This window comes from Rhea pennata, chromosome 3, assembly GCF_028389875.1.
Source record: "Rhea pennata isolate bPtePen1 chromosome 3, bPtePen1.pri, whole genome shotgun sequence".
In the NCBI taxonomy this organism is placed as follows: Eukaryota; Metazoa; Chordata; class Aves; order Rheiformes; family Rheidae; genus Rhea; species Rhea pennata.
In genome coordinates, this window is record NC_084665.1 from 127,465,476 (window position 1) to 127,486,654 (window position 21,179).

A 21,179-nucleotide genomic window follows, 5' to 3' on the forward strand; every position below is an offset into this window, starting at 1 on the left:
CAATCAGAAGAAATGAGAAGCAGTGTGGCCTCTTCCATTCCCCAGCTTCCAGTTTGACAAGTAAAATAAAGTTAGCCTGGAGATTGTCTGAGAGTAGCTTGGACACGGGTAACCCAACAATTACTCTCAGACAGCCCAGCGTTACTGGACTTCTACAGCTATGAAATATAAATATGGAAAAATGATTAAGATACGTGCTACGTTTTTATTATGGACATCTTGGTTCTCTTGCTTTGAAGCTGTGGAAGAGGCTTTTATTCTCTACAATAAATGTTTCTTGAGATGATGGGAGTTTGAGTTTTAATTTTCCCCAAAGCAATTAGATGATTAGTATCCTGATTTGATGAAGCAAATGAGTAATTGATTGTGCTGGCTTTGTAATGATTGAAAGTAGAAGCAGGTTTGCAATAATAGTAGTTAAAACTTTAAATCTTGTTGATATAATGAAAAAAACAGAGCTCAAGATTTGACATAAATCTCCATAGTTTAACTCGGTCAGTCACTTCTGTCATCTTTTTCATTTCTGCTAAATTTGATACTCGGGGTGGAGGGGGGGAGAGAACATACGTGTGTCTGTAGTGTGACAGAAATAATAAAACCAAACCTTTACAAATAAGTCTACTGCAGGGTGAACTAATTGGCATTTTTGGGATATGCATGCTTATCCTCTTACTTGGATGCATCACAATTTTGTTTGTTATTCAGGGGCAGCGAGTGCCCTGCTTATCCTGGAGATACTGAAATTAATGAAAGTAAGAGTGGAGTGCATGTGTGACTATATCCAAAAGAGCAGGAAGATAATTTGTCTATAAGACTGACCTGTTTTAATACCATTAAAAACTTAATGAGGTGGAAATTATGGTGATAGGATTTTCAGTTGTGGCTAATATAAGATTCATCTCTAAACTCTACCTGAAGCATTAAAGAAAACAGAAGTCAGTCAAAGAACATGCTCTGTAATAGACCCAAAATTTGTAGAAAGCCTATGATGTGCTATTAAAACAGAATTTGAACTATTTTTAGGATAAAAGGAGAGCCGCCAGGTAAATTTTCTTTCCAAAGTAACTGGAATACATAGCCTTAATGCCTTCTAGATGCATACCTCAGCTGAGAAACTGAGTGTAACTGTTTCTTATGGCCTCTTTCATGAGACACAGTGAGCTGAGGTAGCAGTTCACTACTGCCAGGAGAAGGCCTTGCTCTTCTCCCCTCTGCCCAGACATGCATGTCTGCTCTCTCCTTTGCGCTGTCTTTGCTCTTCAGACCTTTCACTGGGCCAGTTGAACTCTTAAGTGTCCAAATACATCCATTTTAATGTTGGGTGGTTTTTGCCATTGAAGTAGCTTCAGATAACTTCAGCAGCGCTCGGTGAGCACAGAATTGGTGGAGGGTAAGCAGCAGGCGCACACAGCCAGAGGGGAGGACAGAGACCTCTCCCTCTGGCAGCAGCAAGCTGTTAGGTTGGCTTACTGTGTCTTCTGAAACTGCATCCCCTGTATACGGGATTCCTACACGAAGGATTATCTCTGTGGTGACTGTCAGCAGACAAGGTGTGTTGTGTGTGATAAAATGGTTTGAGGAAGTTTTCTGCTTTCCTTGTGAAGACATGTGACTTTAAGGAACTCTTTTATCCTGTTTGTGCTTTCTTAAAGGTGTGGCACAAAGAGAGATTTAATGGTTACTAGCAAGACCTCGAGTCCAGTGCACAGCTGTGGGTGCAAAACCTACAATGAATATTCTCTCTCAAAAGCTGAAGGTGGAGGATGAGGCCGTACTGCTTACTGCTTGTGAACAGGGTGGATGTACCTTATGCTTTGCATAAGGGAGGCAGAGTATAAAAATCTTCAGTAGTTGAGGAAAAGCAGGTCACTGCAATACAGGATGTTAATCACTAACCAGCCAGGCCAAGATAAAGCAGCTTGTCAGATCTGGGAATTACGAATAATATAATTTCATCTAAGCAAGCATGCATTGCGTATTAATGATAGGTAAATTGGTTTTCAGGGTGTGGAGAGAAAGTAAAATAAACACCCACCTTTGAAACTTGTCTGTCCATTACATCTGCAAAAGCATACTCGAATAACAGAGGAGTAGTTTTGTTCAGAAGGATTTCAGTTTCATGTGACTGCTTGCTGTGAGCAGTAATTTTGAGCTTTGGCTTTCTCTGTTGTGTTTAAGATGGTGAATGACCTATAAAATTTCTTGCAAAAAATGCCAGAGAGAGAGAAACCTCTTATGTTGTTGTTTTTAAAAATAACCCCAAAACTGTAAGGCGCCATGCAGTAAATTAAGATCTGTGGGCTTTGCCCGAAAGACCTGCAGTCGAAGTTTGTATGGTACTGCAAGGTGAGGGAGCAAGTAGAGATGACACAGGCAGAAAGATGAGAGATGAAGAAGGAAGAGGATTGCAATTAATATCATTAGACATAGTCATATTTTGGTGATTCTTTTGTCCTGAACACCGTGTGGAGGTTATTCTGTGTAGCTCCTCAGCATCATAGCCTGTGAGAGCTTTGCAGAGTGCCCTGCTAGGTGTGATTAACATTTCATGTATGGAGGTATCGATGTTCACATGCACTTTCCAGATTCAGCATCAGGCTGTAGAGCATGGGACTGGCAAGGGTTGCTTACGTCCAGACCCCTGTGTCTGCAGGCAGTAACTTTAATTGGAAATGACTATTTGCTTTTTCTCTTTTCTAATATCTGACTTGATTTGTCATTTTGTGGATAACTTGGATGATTGTCATATTATCTGAAGCTTTTATTTTCTTTTCCTCACCTCTGCTGCTGAGATTTCTCATCTATTGCAAATGTTCTTATTACTTGTACTATGTATCTCATTCCTTAGGGCAAGTTGGAAGAGTTGGGGTTTCCAGCTTACTTGGAGTCTGTGGGAAAGGATAAGTCCTTTTTTACACGCTTGCATCTAAAATGTTTTTGATAGGACTTGAATTTCACTGAGCAGGTGCTTTGGGACTGTCAGCTGCCGTGGCAAGCTGTAGCATCATACCAGTGGCCAGAAAAATATGCTGCAGATGGTAGGGGCAGCTTTCCCTCTGAGCATGCAAGGCATTGAGACAGCAATAAGAAGAGCTGTCAAAGTAGTACCATGCCCAATGGTTCCTTCCCCAGAAGAAATTTCATACTGCCTTATATATGTTGATTGTCCTTTGGTAAGGCCTAAGTGCACTTTCTTGTTTCGGAGAGTGCCTGCTTTAAAGCTGAACAAAATTATCCCAGCAGTGTGCCTTCAGAAGTGGAGTTTGGCAATAGTCCTGTTTCTATTCTGTAGCTGATGGGTGGCTGTCAGACTGCATGAATAAATTTCATTTCTAGAGGAGGTAATGGTGTATATAATCCTCAAGCTTTAGGAGCAGCATTTGACACTTTCTCATTTCTTTATAGAGCTCGATCTGCATACAAAATGTGTGGTGGATGTGGATGCAAACAAGGTTATTCTTCATCCTGTAAACACCAACCTTTCAAAAGGAGATGCCAGGTAAGATTTTTAAATTAGGAAGGTCAGGCTTCATAAATTATATATGAGGCTAACTACTGAGAAATGTAGGCTTTGCTAGAGGGCTTTCATTTAAAAATAAAACAAAAAAAAAATGCCTTCTGCAATTTAGTTACCATCAGCTATAAAATAAGGCTGATCTTTACCATGCTGGGGAAGATGCTTTGAAAACCTAGTGCTTACTGCATTTTGAAATGAGCATTTGCCTTCTGCCCTAAAAAAAGTGTTAGCAATTAATGGGTCTGTCAACTACTTAATTTTTTCCTCATGTGATATTATGAGTGTGAAAAGATTTAAATCTACAAAATAATTTGAGCAGGGCACGCTTTGTCATTTTGGAATGAAATAAGTCTTTACCACAGTTATTTTTTCATAATGGTCTTATATACAGTGTGTAAGAAGGAAAAGGAAGACATACTGAAGAGCTGTAGCTATAGGAGGAGCTTGATAGTGGGGTGTTACATGAATCAAAAATACTTGGAAAGTGGCCAGTTTACGTAGAAGCTGGCATAGATTTGCTAAATTTTTTAGAGTGAGATGTGAAAAGACCTGTAATGATTGATACAGTGGGGGTTGTGACTAGTTAATATATTCCTTATTTACAAGGGGAGGAAATGGAAAAACATGCATTTAAAAGAAAAAAAAGGGGGGAGGGGGCACAAGAAAAGGCAAAAAACAATACTGGAAAAGTACAATTATGATCTGTTTTCTGGAAGAAGACAGGGATGTGGTCTTAAGGGATGACAGAAATAAGAGAAGTTCAGTTAAACACTAAAATTTGTTTAAATGCAACATGTAGTTTTGTCATGTAAGACTGTACTGTACAGCAGTGGTGAGTAAAAGTATTCTTTATCTGATCTCTTACAATCTAAACTTCTCAACCTCCCAGCAGTATTAAATAGAAGAGCAAACAGATAATAAAGTTCAGTATGTAGTTTCTACTGACTTCAGTTGAAAGACTTCTTTTAGTGTGAGAGTGAGTAAAGCTTTGAATTGTTCAAAAACAAGCAGGCTGCATGTTATGGATGTTTTTTGTTTGTTCTAGTATCTGCCGCCTCCAGAAACATGCACTATTTAGCTCCTGAGTACCTGTGTTAATTTGAGCCGTTGCAACTGTTAAAAATGGTAGGAAAATGAAATACTTAAAGGCCACGTTGGTTAGGTGCATTAAGAACCAGTGAAATATTGCATAGTTCATACTCACTAATATATGTTTAAAAATGTTCGTACTTAAGCCATGAGAGAACTCGTAATGCAAATCGTACCCCCTGCAAGGGAGGAATTGGTTGGCAATTGAATTGAACTGAATCCCAGACAAGGTAGTGAGTCTAGTGTGAGGAAAACAACATACCAGACTGAGGAATACTTCATTTGCATTTTCACAACTGTGCATTGCCAATCTAAGCAGCCAACGTAATAAACTTATATGGGCTGATTAAAAGAAGAGAGAAAAGTGGAGGCCCTTTAACTGCCCTAAAGATTCACCTATCTACAGTCTAACACCCTTGAGATAGGCAGGCGTTGAATTCTTGGCTTTTGCAGCTAAGTCAGAGCAATCCTAAATATCAACCTAAGGAAAAGATTGGTTTTAGGGTTTTCATTGGTTTGGTTTGTTTTTTATGCTTTAGTTCGCTTGTTTCCAAATCTGTGGTCAGTAGCTTTGCCTTGTGCTGTAAAATCACTATTTTGATTTTAGACTTGTCTAGTGTTCAGAGTGATCTCAGCAATTTCTGACAAATCTAGAATGCTTTTACTCCCATAGAGAAAATCAAAATAAAAAACAATATTGTGAATAAACTCTTTAAACGCTTGCAAAGCAGGATAAATTTGAAAATCCCAAGAACTTACCTACCTTTCTCATTAATATCCCAGGGTCAACTTAAGAACTAGGGAAAAAAAATTTACAACTAGAACTCTGATCAGTCCCATCCCTCTTTGTCAGGACACAGCCCCTCTCTGACAGGGAGTGACATTTGGAAAAACAACCTGAGAGTTCTGGAAAAATGCATGTTTTTCCTCTTCTGTCCTCTGTGGTGGAAACCAGGTTTGGGAGATGTGTAGGTTTAAATTAATAGTTCAATGTGCCAATTAGCCTGGGTCACAGAGTTACCACGTGTTTGTCCTGTCTCTGCAAGGTGGTGAAGGCCAAAGAGTTCTACATTATATGCTTATCCATCTGCAAAAACTCTCTTCCAGCCAGATCAGTTAAAATGACAAATATCTGAGATGTTCTCAGTTATCTTTCAGTTAAAGAAGAGAAGTAGCCTGTGGAGTTTCTTACCGATATACCCACCTCAGCCTCTGGTTTCCCATGTGAGCTTGGGGAATGAATGCATGTAAAACCAGAAATGTCTACTCTCTTTATGTATTTCATACTTTTACAGATACTTGACTTGAAATTTTTGGAGATGGAGGGTTCAGTTGACATAGTTGCCATTGAAATGAGCTGTGTCAAATTGTGTATTCAAAATTCAGAATCCTTGAAAATCTAGGTGACAGCCACTCAGCCTCAGTTTCCCCTGCACCTACAACCTGAATATAATATTTACTCATTTCTCCAGTGACTTGAGGCCTAAAAAAAAAGCGTGTAAAATGCTTAGACTTAAAAGGAAGTCTGTTTTTGTACAGCTTCAAGAATCTTGCATCCTCCTGTAAATACTTCTTAACCAAGGAATGACTTTTCCTGAGACAGATATGCAGCCAGTTGTTTTATTGAGCAGTCTTTACTAGAGCAGTGCAGGTTTCTGTAATCTGATTGTGTACAGTAAATCAATTTTAAAATCTATAGGATAACCTGCAGACTGGTAGGCAATGCGACAAAACCTTGCAACTGTGGGGAGGCTGTTGAGTGGTGGTTTCTTGTATTAAAATAGAAATTATACTGCCTGGAAGTGGTCAACATTTCTTTAGATGCTTTCACAAAGTTATTTGCCACAGAGCCTTGAGTTTCGTTTCTCTTCAGTTTCCCCAAATGATCCTTTTAAATCAAAATCTCCCCTTCTCCCTTTCAAGGGTATGTGAACTTTCAGAGATTGTGTAAATGAGTAGTATCATTAGCATGACTTGTCTGCTTTCTTTTGGTCTATGTAGCTTTCTGTTTTCTCTGTTGCAAAGGTCAGGGTTAAAGTTTCTTTATCGACACAAGATTAACTGTGTGCTGCAGATTACTCATAGCATTATTACTTGGTGGTTAGGGCTTGGAAGAGGGTGTGAACTCATTTGGATTGAAATGAATAGATAAGTCCTACATAGTAATGGGAATGCTTATAAGAATGAGTTTTGAAAAGTCTGTGAATAGACTGTACTTACTGTAGGCTATTAAATTTTTACCAATATTTTTGTTATCTATTTGCTTGTGCTGTCATTTTACATCTCTCAAACAAGACGTATTAAAAAGACTAATACTGCTTGTTTTTGACTGCAGACAAGGGAATGTTGTTATGCGGATGTTGATATATGCTGCAGGCACAGCTCTGGTGTTAACTGATAAACTGTCAGAAATCAGATTTCAGTTTAGCACAGGCTATGAAAGAGCAGTGATACCTGGGGGAAAAAAAAGGCAGTTAATCTTCCTAGTAGACTACCTTTGAACTCTTTTATTAAGAGGATATGCTTAAAAGTGAAAGGAGCTCTGAATTCTGTGTACTTTCGTCAAAATTTGTGGTTTGTAAGTGCTCTACTGTTTGTGTTACAGAACAGAGAGATTCCAAAGACTGACACAGGGCAAAAGCTATTCAAGGGAACAAGCGGAGCTAATTGAAGTTAGTAAGTGTATTAAACCAGGCTTAGATGTTTATGTTTCTTTTTCAGCTATTATAACGTTTGTATAGTCAGTGCTTAGTAGCAGATTATTTCCATAATTGAGTATCCTTATTAATATAAAATAACCCAAATATGATTGAAGATATTTGTTCCTAGGTCTGTACCAGTTTCCTTTTGTGTATTCACACAGACAATATTTTTGATCATGAAGCTGAGATACTTAAAACTCTATGTGATTGTGTTCTAGGAAGTTCTGAAAAAATGAGCAGAGATGTCCTAGCATTTGCTCAGGCTTGAGGGTTTCTGTAGCCTTTCTACACCTGAGCTTGATTTCTACCTCAGTGAAGTAGAATGCGCTGGATGATGCCCGGGGTGTTTTTCTCATGAAGGAATACTTTAGTAAGATTCCTCTGCCATTCCAGTTCCCTTTTTCCTTCTGAGACAAATGACAGCCATGAAAAGGATCTGTGAGGAGAAATTATTTTGGACTACTTCTCCTGCAATCAAAAAAGGGCCCTTCTCAGATCTATGGCTAAATAATGCTTACCTTGTAAAGGCTACTAATAATCAATAGTACTGTTGAAGAGAAAGATTTAACTAAGCGAAGTTAAAAAATTGAGTGAAATCAATGCTCATAGAATTCAGTAGGACAGAAAAAAAAAAACTTAGGCAGTAAGTAGGGGAAAAATTGCAGGAATGACAGACTTTAAGCAGCACTTGGGCTGAAGTAGACAACCCAGTGAAATCTTTATGTGGTTTGTCTTTGGATTAAAGTTCTTTGCCTTGGAAAGCTGAAGAATCCTTTTGAAGAAATGCAGATTAGGACCAAGACAGAAAGTTGTTAAAGATTCAGCTACTGAAAGAGAAGAAAATAATGGTACTGGAAAATAATTATCAAAAAGTCCCAAAGACCATGTGTCGTTACTTCATGCATCTTGGAGGGTCAAGAGTTGAGTGGGTGAATGCTAACAGAAATATGCAACTTTTAATTAAAAAAAAATATAGAGAGAATTGCAAGAACTTACTAAGTAAAAAACACTAAGACTGTGGTTCAGGGAATTACATTGTATCTATTAGGGCCATACTTTTTAATCTAATCTATCCGGGAAATTTATAAAATGCCTAGATATATGTTAGATAATAGATGCAGCACACAGTTTAGAAATTTTGTTTAGAACTAAATATGATCTTTTTCACTTTTTTTCCTTTCCCTCAATTACCAAAAATCAGCATTTGGAGTTTGTGCAAGCACACACAAGCTCCCTCTGCCTGCTCTCAGTTAACCAGAAGTCTTGTGATCCTGTTGCCATGATGTCGAGACAGCACCAGGGAGCCCTACTCCAAGGCAGGATCAGCTCGTGCTTGGCGCTGCATTAGCTGTTACGCAATTTCTGGTCTGCTCGGAGCACAGGTGAAGCAGGGTTTTGTTTGACTCTGTGTTGTGTGCCTCTTCAGTAGGACTTGAAAACCTTTAAAGCCCACTAAAAGCTGAAAATAAGTTACAGCTTAACAGCTCGTGCTCTGTGGAGTGTTACAGATCTTGCGCTCTTGATAAAAATGTAAAATGCTGATCTTGGTATAGCAGTCTGGGCAGAAACTGCCTGAATGGTGAGGTGGTAAAACTTGCACATAAATTGATTTCTTAATTTTTGCAAAAACTATAAATACAGGTAGTGTGGCAGGTGATGAAACTGTACATTAAAGAGTGAGAAATTTGCGTTAGCACATTACAAATAAATTGCCTCCTTATGAGGGGAAGAAGCACACATCTCGTGCATTTCGGTGAAATATTTGATATATGTATATATATGTGTGTGTGTATGTATATGTGTGTGTGTGTGTGTGTATATATATATATATATATATATATATAAATAAATAAAAATATGTGTGGAATGGTAGACAAAAACTGCAACCAAAGGAAGGGTTAGCAAAAATTGAAAATACCATGATGCTGTTTATCTAGTTTATAGTATATGACTATTTTTGTACAATTAATCAGCTCTCCTTTTTGGTAGAATAATGTGCAGAAATTGAAGGTGCCTAGAGAGGAAGTGCTAGCATTATTATACATGTACGCTTATGTGCATATAAATATGGACTGGAAAAACTAATCATTGGGAATGGGATTTGACCCAAGAAAATGATGAAAGACAGTTACTGATATGTATATTGATGAGAAAACATACAGGTCTTCTTAAGAAGACACTGGGGTCCTGCCTGGCCTTAGATAAGAACTGCTTGGAGAGCTGCCTAACCTTAGGCAACAGTTGGCTGTGTATACGTCCTTACGCGGAAGAGGAATTGCTTGCTATGTGGGTACACATTCGTTGCTAGTATGTAAAGCTTTGGCTGAGAATGAAATTTGTGAGTCAGATGTTAGTTCAGCTTTGTCTTGCAGTGAGCAGATCTGTGCAATGTTTCCTAATGCAGAAACATTCCAGGAAGTTGTGGGGGGAGGAAGGGAGCGGGTTTGTAGTCCCAAGACTGATAGCTGACATCCAGAAGAAGGGGAAGCCCGACTCCCTCATTATCTGTGTTGGTATTTTGTGGGCACAAAACAGCTTACAGGAAATTGTTTCCAAAATGTTTGCAGAAACAGTGCTATGAGATTTTCCTATATTGCTAGCTTTGCTTGTGCAGCTTTGTTGCATGTGTGCATGCAACTTTCACTTCAGGCATGGCATTGTTCTGTAATATGGTTATTTCTGTTGTATTACCCCAAGGAAGTGTTGCTGCTCTTTGTTGATCACTACTAAACAGACTTGTCTTACATGGGGGAAAAAAATCCAAACTTTTAAGCCTTACCTTTTCAAACTAACAGTCATTTAATGACTGAATAGATTTCTCAGAAAGCTATTACTTTTGAAGTCTATTATTAGAAGACTTTATTGTTGTATTAAACCTAGATTAAGGAGCATATTGCCTTACTTACTCATTCAGATACCAGAGCGATTTAAATCTGATTGAAAAATGCCTTCTGATATAAAAATTGTGTGTATAAAAACTTCTGAGTTCCTAGAGTACCTCGGAATCCCGTTCTTGCTTAGAAGTTTGAAAGACATTTGTTTATCTGTCCTAGAGAGATTTTAAACCAGAAAGGAGTTGGGACAGGCAACAAAGAGAGGCAGTCTGGAGGACAGCGGGAGTAAGCAGCTAACGCTCAAGGCTCTGTTGCTGTGCATCTCATGAGCCTCTGGTTCTAAGGAGTGAAGTATTAGATTGCACAAGGAGGTGAATACTTGCTATGTAAAATCCTTATCTTGTACAAAATTACAAAGTAGGAGTTCTGCCAGGAGAGAAGGTGGTTGCTGCACTGAAGTCACACTTGTAAAGAAGTGTATGTGCTACAACTCAAATGCTTTAGCTTGAGCAAAAGTGAAAATGGGAGGCAGAAACAATCCATGAATTCTTGCTGTAGACAAAAATGTTAACAAGACTCTGTGCTACCAGTTTGTGTGTATGTCAGTGTGTTTAAGAAAGAACTTTATCCTGTTTTGTTTTGCTTAAGAAAATGCAACTGTGAGGCTGTATTTTTTTAAGTGGACTTTTTTTTTTTCTCTCCCCAATATGGGTCACACCTATTTGTACCTTTGTTATGACTAACATAGCCATAGCAAATTAGGATTACCTGCTGAACTGTGTACTCATAATGTAAATGAAAATTAATTTTAACAAGAGCCTCTTGAAGTGAGACTTACAAGTGCGCAGCACCGCTAAGAATGGTCCTGGGCCAACTTACATTCCTTAGTTGAAAATGAAAGAAGCCTTTTTTTAATCTGGTTGCTGATCTGACAAAATCTGTCATAATCTGCTGTACTTGAAGTATAGCTTTCAACTTCCATCTCTTGGATTGCTAAATTCTAGCACTTTTTCCTCTTAAAATCTAATATGTGTAAAGTACCTGCAGCTTTAATTATTCTTTAAACTGAAGGGTTTTTATAGCATATGATATCTAGCGGCAAGTTATGGAGTATTCTTAACGTTGTCAACCTGCTTGCAGACAATGTTTTTGGCTTTGTAGAGCTTGATGGTGATAGTTGCTAAGCAGCCTGACCTTCATGCAGATTTGCTCTCAGTTGGCTAGGGTTTCTGATTGTGTCTTATCTAAGAAGTGGACTTTTGCAGCAAACACAATGTAATTTGTAGTTCCTTCTCATTGCAAATTGGTTTTTGGTAGTAAAAGCTGGTTCCAAGTGTTTAAAAAAAGAAAAAGAAGGAAAGAAAAAACCCTGTGTGTGGCATATTGAAGCTAAAACAGTGAACATGCTAGTATCTGAGTGAAGTACAGCTTTTAAACTTTTCTAGCAATTTTCAGAAACTTTTTACATTTTTTTAAGCTAATTTGTACCTCAGGCTTGGAATATCAGGCTGCTGCCAGGAGATGGATGTGTTTTAGTTGTTCTCTTCACTACAAGTTAAAACCTGCAAATCAAATTACTTTAAGAAGAATTGGTTGGAATTCGGCTCAGTGACAGTCTTTGGCTTTTTGACTTCGCTGCAGTTGGTTTCATCCTCTATGAAAATAATTTAAAAGGGCATAAACTTTAATTTGATTGTAGTAACTCTTTGAGTTAGTGTAAGTCAACTCAAAGCTCTGAATGTATGAAAATAAGAAATGAAACTAGCAGATTACTCTAGCTATTTGGACAAGACAGCCAAACGATGGATAAATAGTGAAAACTGAGCTTCAAGTTTGGAATACTTGTTTTTAATGTTGATTGAATGTGTTAACAGAAGTCTTTAAAGGCTTAATAGTATATTTCCTGTTAAAACAAATTAAATCAAGGTAAGTATGGGGCCAGCCTAATGGACATAGACTGAGGGAAGAAATGAACAAGGATGAGAGAGTGAACTTGATTTTAAGATCAATCTTTAATATTCTGAAAAAATGTTGCAGCTGTTGGTACCATTGAAATTATTTCACCATAATTTTTAACTCTGAAGTAATAATCCATAAAATGAGACTATTTAGTGGTCACAGTGGCACTGATTAATACTCCCGCAGGCTGAAGGATTGTTTCGGTGGCTGGAGCCACGGAATTCTGTGGAAGGTGATAGAAACAGTTCAGAACAACTTTTACAGCCAAAGCATGGGGCTGTGTTTGGAGTGTCAGCAGATAGTTACCAAATTCACTGAGATTTCAAGCCTGCAAAGTAAGTTCTTACTAGTTTTAAAAACAAGCCCTAAGAAAATGTATGTGAAAATGAGTCTATTTAACTCACTTAAACTACTTTTATGCTTAACAGTTTTGCAAAATCTTGATTCCAGATTAGTATGATTATGAGATATCAGAGAAGGATACAAGACAGGTTATTTCTTGCCATCTGACTTGACTGATTAATGATAATAGAGTAGTTTGTTCATACTTAACAGCTCCTACTGTCTTTGCTACAGTCTTTTGAGGTTGTGTAGCTGTATCCCTCAAACTAATTTGAAATAAGCTGGTTTGAATGTTGAAAGTCAAGTATCTGTGGCAGGACAGTGCTAACGTGAGCTTTGATCCTCTCCTGAAAAGCCGATTAACTATTCGTGAGTTTAGTAGTGATAGTAGTGCATGTCCTTTTATGGACAGCTGGAATATATACATAGATAATACCATATGTAGTCTTCTGAACTCCTTAGTTATTGGAAAATGGAATATAAAGAAATGATAGGGTTTGTTCTCCAGATTGCTAAAGGTTTTGTGAGGGGAAATGAAGAGGAGAAATCCTGAACCTTTTAGTGTTCTATCTTCATTGTCCTGAGAAACTTCAGACGCGTTTTTCAGAAGGGGGGTTATTTGTGTGCATCAAGTAAATTGAGGAAACTTGTAATTTGTTTGTGGTGGTGCTAATTTTAGAATGAAAAGTTCAGAGGGTCACTGCTTTACACTTAATGCTCCATTACATTTAAAGTGAGCTTGATTCAGCCCCCATTTTATAGTTCTGTAAAGTTGGAAATAACACTACTGAATTCAGGGGAAAGTGTTTCTGTATATCTTCACTTGCAAGCTTTTATTATAAGAAGTGAAAATTGCAGTTGCTGTTGAACCTCAAGAGTTGCTGTAATATATAATTTTTTAAAACTCTTAATTGCAGTGGACATTAAAGAAATAAAGGGACAGTTTTCTCACGTATTCCTGTGAGGAGGAATCAACAATCAATATTTTGTAGGTATTTTTGTTTTTCCATGAGCTAGGTCTACAGGAATGCAGCATCTGCTGCTCGGGCAAGGGCAGTGATGCTGCACCCTTCCCTCTGGGTTGGAATGTCGGTCGTTGCTGAAAAGAAGCTGCAGAGGTATGACGGCTGATGGCTTCCTCCTAAAAGGCATGCTGTTTTTTTTTTTTTTTTTTTTTTTAAGAGGTCCCAAACCATTCTCCCCTGATTATAATTTACATTAAACCAACTTGTTTTGTCTTTATTCTTTCAGTATGGAGCATGACAAAGTCTGATTATATATAACAACTTTGGCTTCCTGCGCAGTGTTGTGGTGAACATGTGAATGTTGCATTCAGTGTTGTGGAAATAGATGATGTAAAGTAACATTGCTTTAATTAGTGCTTTAAAGCTCATGACAGCTCTCACAAGCGTATAACATGTTACAAAAATGCAAAGCATAACCCTCTGAGTACTCCTTTGAGGAGAGAAGCAATCAGGTCGAGTAGTGATTTCTTGGCTGAATGAATGTAGAGGAAGAGGGCTGATCTCCAGGGAGAGGAAGGATGGTCTTGTGACAAAGGCAGAGGCTGCTTTAGGGGATCTGGGATTTTGACTAAACGTGTTTTTTTTATTATTATTTGGAGAGGGTTGGGGTTTTTTGAAACAGAAAATTTCTTTTGCTAGTGTATAATTAGGACAGAACTTAGAGCCTCTGTATTGTAGTAGTGACTAAACAAGCCCTGCAACTTAATGCGTGCTGTCTGAGGTTCTTAGACTAGTCCATGTATTTTCATTTTTTAGCCTTTTACTTGTTTAAAAAGCACTTCTTTTTCTTTTTTTTCCTCCTTCCAGAGAGTTCACAGGCTTCTACCAGTGTTTTGTTTGTTCTTCAGCAGAAGTAGCTCTACTGTGATGATCAGATTAATGAAATGTAGAAACTGGGTATCTACCCAGCTTTTATCTGAATAGCACTTTCAGCTCTGATTTTTTTTAAATCATTATTTAAAGTTAGTTACAATCTAAACTTCATTTGTACTTTGTAACAAATATAATTATTTACAAAAATTCTACCTAATATGACAGGTGATAAAATAGTGAGATAAAATAGTGATGTATGAATTGGCTGCTTTTCCTGTCCAGTATCCTCCTGATATGAAGGCCTTTGTCTATTCTTCTCAGCTCTTTGATTGTTGTCAAAGTTTCATCTGGTCGCTTGTATAGTTCTGACTTCTCAAAAATGCATCTCAAGATAATAACTTTGCAGAGCTTGTGGCTGTGGTGCCGCAGGAAGGAGGTTCTGTAGCGAGCTGAGCAGGAAAATAAAGCACATATTAAAAAAAAAAAAAAAAAAAAAAAAAAAAAAACTATGCAAATCTCATGGCAGAGAAGAGAGAAATTAGTGTGGCTCAGGGAGGAAGCAATTACTTGGTTGCATTACTAATCCACTGAAACCACTTATATACCAGCCCAGATTTACAACTGTCTCTACCACCTACGAGCTATCTGACTTAGTATCTATGCTACTGACAACAGGAAAAGAGTTATGCAGTTACTTCATTCTTAAACCTTACATACTAGCTTCATTGCAGCCTGTACAACAGATACCTGCAAAGTTTTTCACCTGTAGCAATGATCTCTTTCTGTCACCACTAAAATGTCTTTGCTGCTAATACATATTTAATCCAACTGCAGAAACGGCACTAGCAGGTCTTTTATGCCGTATCCAATGCAAGAATTGTGCCAGGTTGGTAGAGCCAAAGGTTTACACTGTAATACAGGGATGTGTGAGATACAGAGCAAGCACGTTTCTGTGTGCTGAATCATTGCTGTAGCACTTTGTCATAAGCAGTTTGGAAGAGGGGAAAGGGATAGCCCTCTGAGGGAGGGACTCTCCAGGGACAATAAACAGTCTCATGCTTATGTGTTGAGGCACTTTACTCTTATTGAGGTAGTGGCAAGGTGAAACTGCTAGAGCTCTCTGATATCATGTGAGGTATATCCTGGTACAACCTCTTGTGAAACCATGTTAGGCTCTTGAACTAAGAACATCGCATGCTTTGTAATTAAACGTTTCCTCATACCTTTGTTTTCCTTCTCTTTGCTTCCAGTCCCTGTTCAGGTTGTTGGATGATACTTTTCCAGGTAAGGTCGTGTCAGCAGCTCCTTCAGAGGGTGTTGCTTAATGGCACCTCTGGGGTTGTGGAAACTTTTCACAGGCCAGTTTGCTGAGCTGGGAGGTCAGCTGCCTGTAAGCTCGTTGGAGAGCTGAGAGATAATGGGGGTCCCGGACTTTTTAGGATTGCTCTTATGGTGATAGCAGCCTTACTGGTGGCAGTCTTGCATGTACATGTAGCCCTGCACATGAATGAAATCATAGGTTGTTTGTATATTGTTAGTGATCTCGTTTGGAGTGGAACAATTTAGAAAACGCCTTACTAGCTGTGATGCAGGAACTAAGTTGACAGTCCTTGAAATAAATACGAGCTGTCGCTGTATAGTATTATCCAATTAATGTCTTGAAAGTGAGAGACAGGTTCCTTTTCAAGGCAGTAGAGATGTCAAGAGTTAATTGTAACCTAATTTGTAGGAGATTATTAGCAAGACACAAGTCATTGTCCTTTGGTAGATCATATTTAGCAAAATATCCATCCAAAAATAAAAAAGAGAACCACATTTGTCAAGTGTTCATCACAAATAATTCTATTACTATAAATGAAAAGTTAGTTAATCTCTCATACTAAAAAGGGACCCAAAGAGACACCAAATTAAGTTGAGTGCTTTGCCTCAGTGCTACATGTGTCTTATATTTTAGCTGTGACTGCTTTGGCTCATGTACAAACAAGCTTTGAAGGATGGCAAAGATTTCAGCTTTCCTGAGCACTGGAGATAGGACATAAGTCCTTTCATGTTTTCATCATGTATCATATGACCCATGCCTTCTGTGGCAAAGATCCAGCATTTCAGTATTCTGCAGATTGATCCTGAAACCTGCTGAATTTTGAATAAAGACTGAATGTTCTACGTATCATGTGAAGTAACACTGGTCTTCAGAAAAGATGAAGTCTGCATATGGGGAGTAAAAGGCACTGGATTTTTCTTCATCAGTAAGTGTGGATGTACCTTTAATTTCTAGAGAAATAAGTTTCCTGTTTCTTCACTGTATCAAGTCTTGAATTCAGTTAACTGTTCCACTGCTACACCTGAAACATCTTCCACAGCACTTGATGAAAATAGAATCACAGAATAGTTGAGTTTGGAAGAGACCTCTGCAGATCGTCTAATCCAAACCTCCCCCTGCCCAACCTAAAATATGTTGCATAGGATTGCGTCCTCGTAGGTTGTGAATATCTCCAGAGAAGACGACTCCACAGCCTCTCTGGGCAACCTGTGCCAGTGCTCTGTCACCCTCGTATTACAGCTTTTCCTCATATTCAAATGGAACTTCCTGTGTTTCAGCTGCTGCCTGTTGCCTCTTGCCCTGTTGCTCAGCATCACTGAGTCTTCTTCCCCCCCCATCCTCTTGACACCTTATATTAAGATATTAAGATATTTGTAGACATTGATAAGAGAGGCCCAGTTCTTGCAGCCTTTCCTCACAAGGGAGATGCTCCAGCCCTCTGATCATCTTTGTAGCCCTACGCTGGACTCTCTTCAGTAGCTCCGTGTCTCTCTTGTCCTGGGGAGCCCAGAACTGGGCACAGTACTCGAGATGAGGCCTCCCCAGGGCTGAGGAGAGGGGCAGGATCACCTCCCTCCACCTGCTGGCAACACTCTTCCTAATGCATCCCGGGAGACCATTGGCCTTTTTGGCCACAAGGGCACATTGCTGGCTCATGGTCAACTTGTCCACCAGAACTCTCAGGTCCTTCTCTGCAGAGCTGCTCTTCAGAAGGTCAGCCCCCAACCTGTACTGGTGCTTGGAGTTATTCCTCCCTAGGTGCAGGACCCTGCACTTGCCCTTGTTGAACCTCGTGAGGTTCCTCTCCACCCAACTCTGCAGCCTGTCCAAGTCTCTCTGAATAGCAGCACAACCTTCTGATATATCAGCCACTCCTCCCAGCTTGGTATCATCAGCCATCTTGCTGAGGAGTCTCTCTGTCCTTTTATCCAGGTCATTGAGGAATACGTTGAACAAGACTGGACCCAGTATTCACCCCTGGAGGACATTGCTAGCTACAGGCCTCCAACTAGACTCTGCGCCACTGATCGCAACCCTCTGAGCTCTGCTATTCAGCCAGTTGGCAGTCCCCCTCACTGTCCACTCACCTAACCCACACTTCCTGAGCTTGTGTATGAGACTGTTATAAGAGATGGTGTCAAAAGCCTTGCTGCAGTCAAAGTAGACAACATCTACAGCTCTCCTCTCATCTACCCAGAATAAGTTGTTCTATCACCTTTCCAGGGATGGAAGTGAGACTAACTGAACTGAAGTTTCTTGGGTTGTCCTCTTTGAAGACTGGAGTGATACCACCTTTCTTCTAGTCCTCAGGCACTTCTCCTGTTCTCCATGACCTTTCCAAATGATGGAGAGTGGACTAGCAATAAATGCTGAGGAAGCTGGCAGATCTTGTGCGTGCATCCCATCAGGGCCCATGGATTTGTGGGTATCAGGTTTGCCTACGTGATTTCTACCTGATCCTCCTCGACCAAGGGAAAGTCTTCCTTTCTCCAGACTTTATTGTCTCCAGGCTCTGGGACTGCTGAGGACTGGCCTTAATAGTAAAGACTGATGAAAGAAGGCATTCAGTAATGCTGCCTTCTCTGTATCCTTCATTACCAGGGCAGCCACCCCATTCAGCAGTGGGCCCACGTTTTCCCTAATGTTCCAGTGTTCCCCAGTCATAGAATCATAGAATGGTAAGGTTGGAACGGAGCTCTGGAGATCATCTAGTCCAACCCTTAGCATAGCCCATACGGGGATTGAACCCACGACCTTGGCATTAGCAGCACCACGCTCTAACCAACTGAGCTAAACCTGCAATGTTCTTACAGTTCTCCCAAGTGGCCTGTCCTTTTTGTCATGTTCTGTGTACTTTCTTCTTCTGTTTGAGTTTTGCCAGGAGTTCTTTGCTTATCCATGCAGGTCTCCTGCCCCCTTTGCTTGACCTTTTACTCCCAGGGGTGCACCGCTCTTGAACTTGGAGGAAGTGATGCTTGAATATTAACCAGCTCTCTTGGACCCCTCTTCCTTCTAGGGCCCTAATCCATGGGATTCCTCTAAGTAGTTCCATGAAGAGGCCAAAGTTTGCTCTTCTGAAGCGCAGGACTGTGATCCTACTTATTGGCTTGCTTCTTTCATGCAGCAAGCCTCCTCCTGAACTCCACCATCTCATGGTCACTGCAGCCAAGGCTGCTTCTAACCTTCAAATCTCCAACCAGTGCTCCTTTGTTAGTACGAGGTCTAGTAATGCATCTCTCCTTGTTGACTCCTCCACCACCTGTGTCAAGAAGTTATCAGTGCTCTGCAGGAGCCTCCTGGACTGTTTGTGCCTTGCTGTGTTGTCTTTCCAACAGGTGTCAGAGTGATTGAAGTCCCCCATGCGAACAAGGGCCTGTGATCATGAGGCTACATCCAGCTATCTGCAGGCCTCATCAACTTTCTCTTCCTGATCAGGTAGCCTGTAGTAAACACCCACAACAGTGTCACCCATGTTAGCGTGCGTTTTAATCCTTACCCATAAGCCTTCCATCTTTCCCCCTTATTGGCAGGATTGAGGAGAAAATCACCTGGGCTCCCAGACCCTTGACCACCATGACTTCCTTGACTTCCAGAGCTCTGAAGTCCTCTTTGATGGTTTCCAGTTTGCCGTTGGTATCAGTGCCCACACGGAAGAGCAGCAGAGGGTAGTAGTCTGACATATGGACAAGCCTTGGCAGTCTCTCCATGATATTTTGTAATCGAGGCCCTGGCATGCTACAAACCTCACTAGACAAGAAGTCAGGTGGACAGATAGGTGCCTCTGTCCCCTGCAGCAGGGAGTCACTCTGACAGTCACTCACCACCACTTCTGGGTGTTCCTACTAGGCACGGGGTCTGTCAGACCAGTTGCTTCCCTTGAAGCCATGCCCAGCTGCTCCTTAGCCTGGAGGATACTAAACCTGCTCCTCAACTGCAAGTCTTCAAGAGGAGTAAGAGCCTTTCTCCTCCCATGAGAAGTGACCAGTTTCCAGCCTTCTTCTACAGTGTTGTGATGTACTGTTTTATGCAGCACAGAAACCCCCGGCAATTCCACTGCTGGAGGGGGTTGGCGCTCCTGGAGCTGTTACGGTCTCTGAGAATACGCTGTCTACCTCTTGCTCATCTTCATGGATGCTACTCAGCCTACTGACTTTCTCTCATAAGTTCTTTACCTGATACACAACTTGTCAGCAACAGCACACCTTCTGCAGGACAGCTGACTGTCAGCCCAGGCCTTCTGGAGAGGCCCCAAGCATTCCCTGCAGCCTGAGACCTGTACGGCTGCATCTGCTGTCAGAGGGTCTGTCTGGGTTGAAGCCTCCGACACACCTGATGCAGTTGTGGGTGTTTACTCCAACAGCTACTGGGGAATGTGCTCTGTGGCATGTCATAGCCATATCTAAGGAAGCGCATGCTACTAGGGGTATGAAGGTGCCGCCCTGCACCCTGCTGCGTGAACTGCTCTGTCTGTTCGCTGCGCCCTGGCGCAGCATATAGTTTATTCTATTAAAAATCACTAGCCAGGAAATGGCTAACAGAGATCTCTCCAGTTCTGCTTGTGAGCTACCTAGAAATGTTTATGCATTTATTGATATTTTGGATGGTTCTTACTGGGTTGGACATTAATGACAGGCATCCCACTGATTTGCAAAGGAGTGTCTCAACTGCATGTGTTCTCGGGTTTCACCCTGGCCTGTGACATGTTCCATGGTCCTTGTCACAAATGAGCAAAAATTTCTATGACTCTCCCACCCCACCCCACCCCATCCCAGTTGCTTGTCATTTAGGGAAGATCTTGCCTGTCTTTCAGGGTAATTTTGAGAGGCTCTTCAGCATGTTAGTGGTTACAACCTTTAGCAAAATTAGGCAGTCATGCACCAAGTTACAATGGAGCCTTAGTAATAATAATAATATGGGTTCTAGGCAGATATGGTAGTCCAGACTTAAATTGTCCCCAAAGCTGTGATAGAAAGGAAGGGGGCTTACAACTAAAATATGAATAAGAGCCTAACGTAATCCTGGATATTGAAATACTTAAACTTTTCCTTTACATTTTGAAAGTGTTCTGTAACTGCTGCTTGGATCCTTGATCTTGGACCACATGGCAGGCATAGTAAAGCAGGTTTTAAACAAGGTAGTCACTCACCTGGATCCTGTGTAGGTAACCGATGCGTCACCACCCTTGACAGACTGAAGCAGCTTCCATAGTGTGAAGAGCCACTCCAAGAGGAGATTTAAATGGCATTTTACACTTTGCAATAAACAGTATTGTTTGCAGGACTGATTGCATCGTCAAAAAATAAAAAACCTGCCCCCAAAGCAGTTAGCTGTCTTAGTATTCAGACATGCAAATCCTTCAATCTATATGCTGAGAATTGCACAGATACTGCAAAGGCAAAGTCCTTACCTTTCAAAAGCTTGTAATATAAAAGGACTATAAAGCAAAGTGCTGGAAAGCAGCTGTAATTTGAATGTATTCAGTTTGTTTAGCAATGAAACGCCACTGCTCGGATAACCATCCATTGACCAGTTTCTTGCAGGTTTCATGGCAAAGTAGAGCCTGTGGAAGATGTGCAA

At 40.3% G+C, this 21,179-nt stretch overlaps 1 protein-coding gene across 3 annotated transcripts in view; it reads left to right on the forward strand.

Annotated features, from left to right (window-relative positions):
- Positions 1-21,179, forward strand: part of KIF13B (kinesin family member 13B) — a 127,522-nt gene that overhangs the window by 7,200 nt on the left and 99,143 nt on the right. For all 3 annotated transcript variants that reach the window (XM_062573288.1, XM_062573289.1, XM_062573290.1), the window contains exon 2: positions 3,406-3,499. In XM_062573288.1, the coding sequence (XP_062429272.1) occupies positions 3,406-3,499 (94 nt within the window). The remainder of the gene's footprint in view (positions 1-3,405; positions 3,500-21,179) is intronic.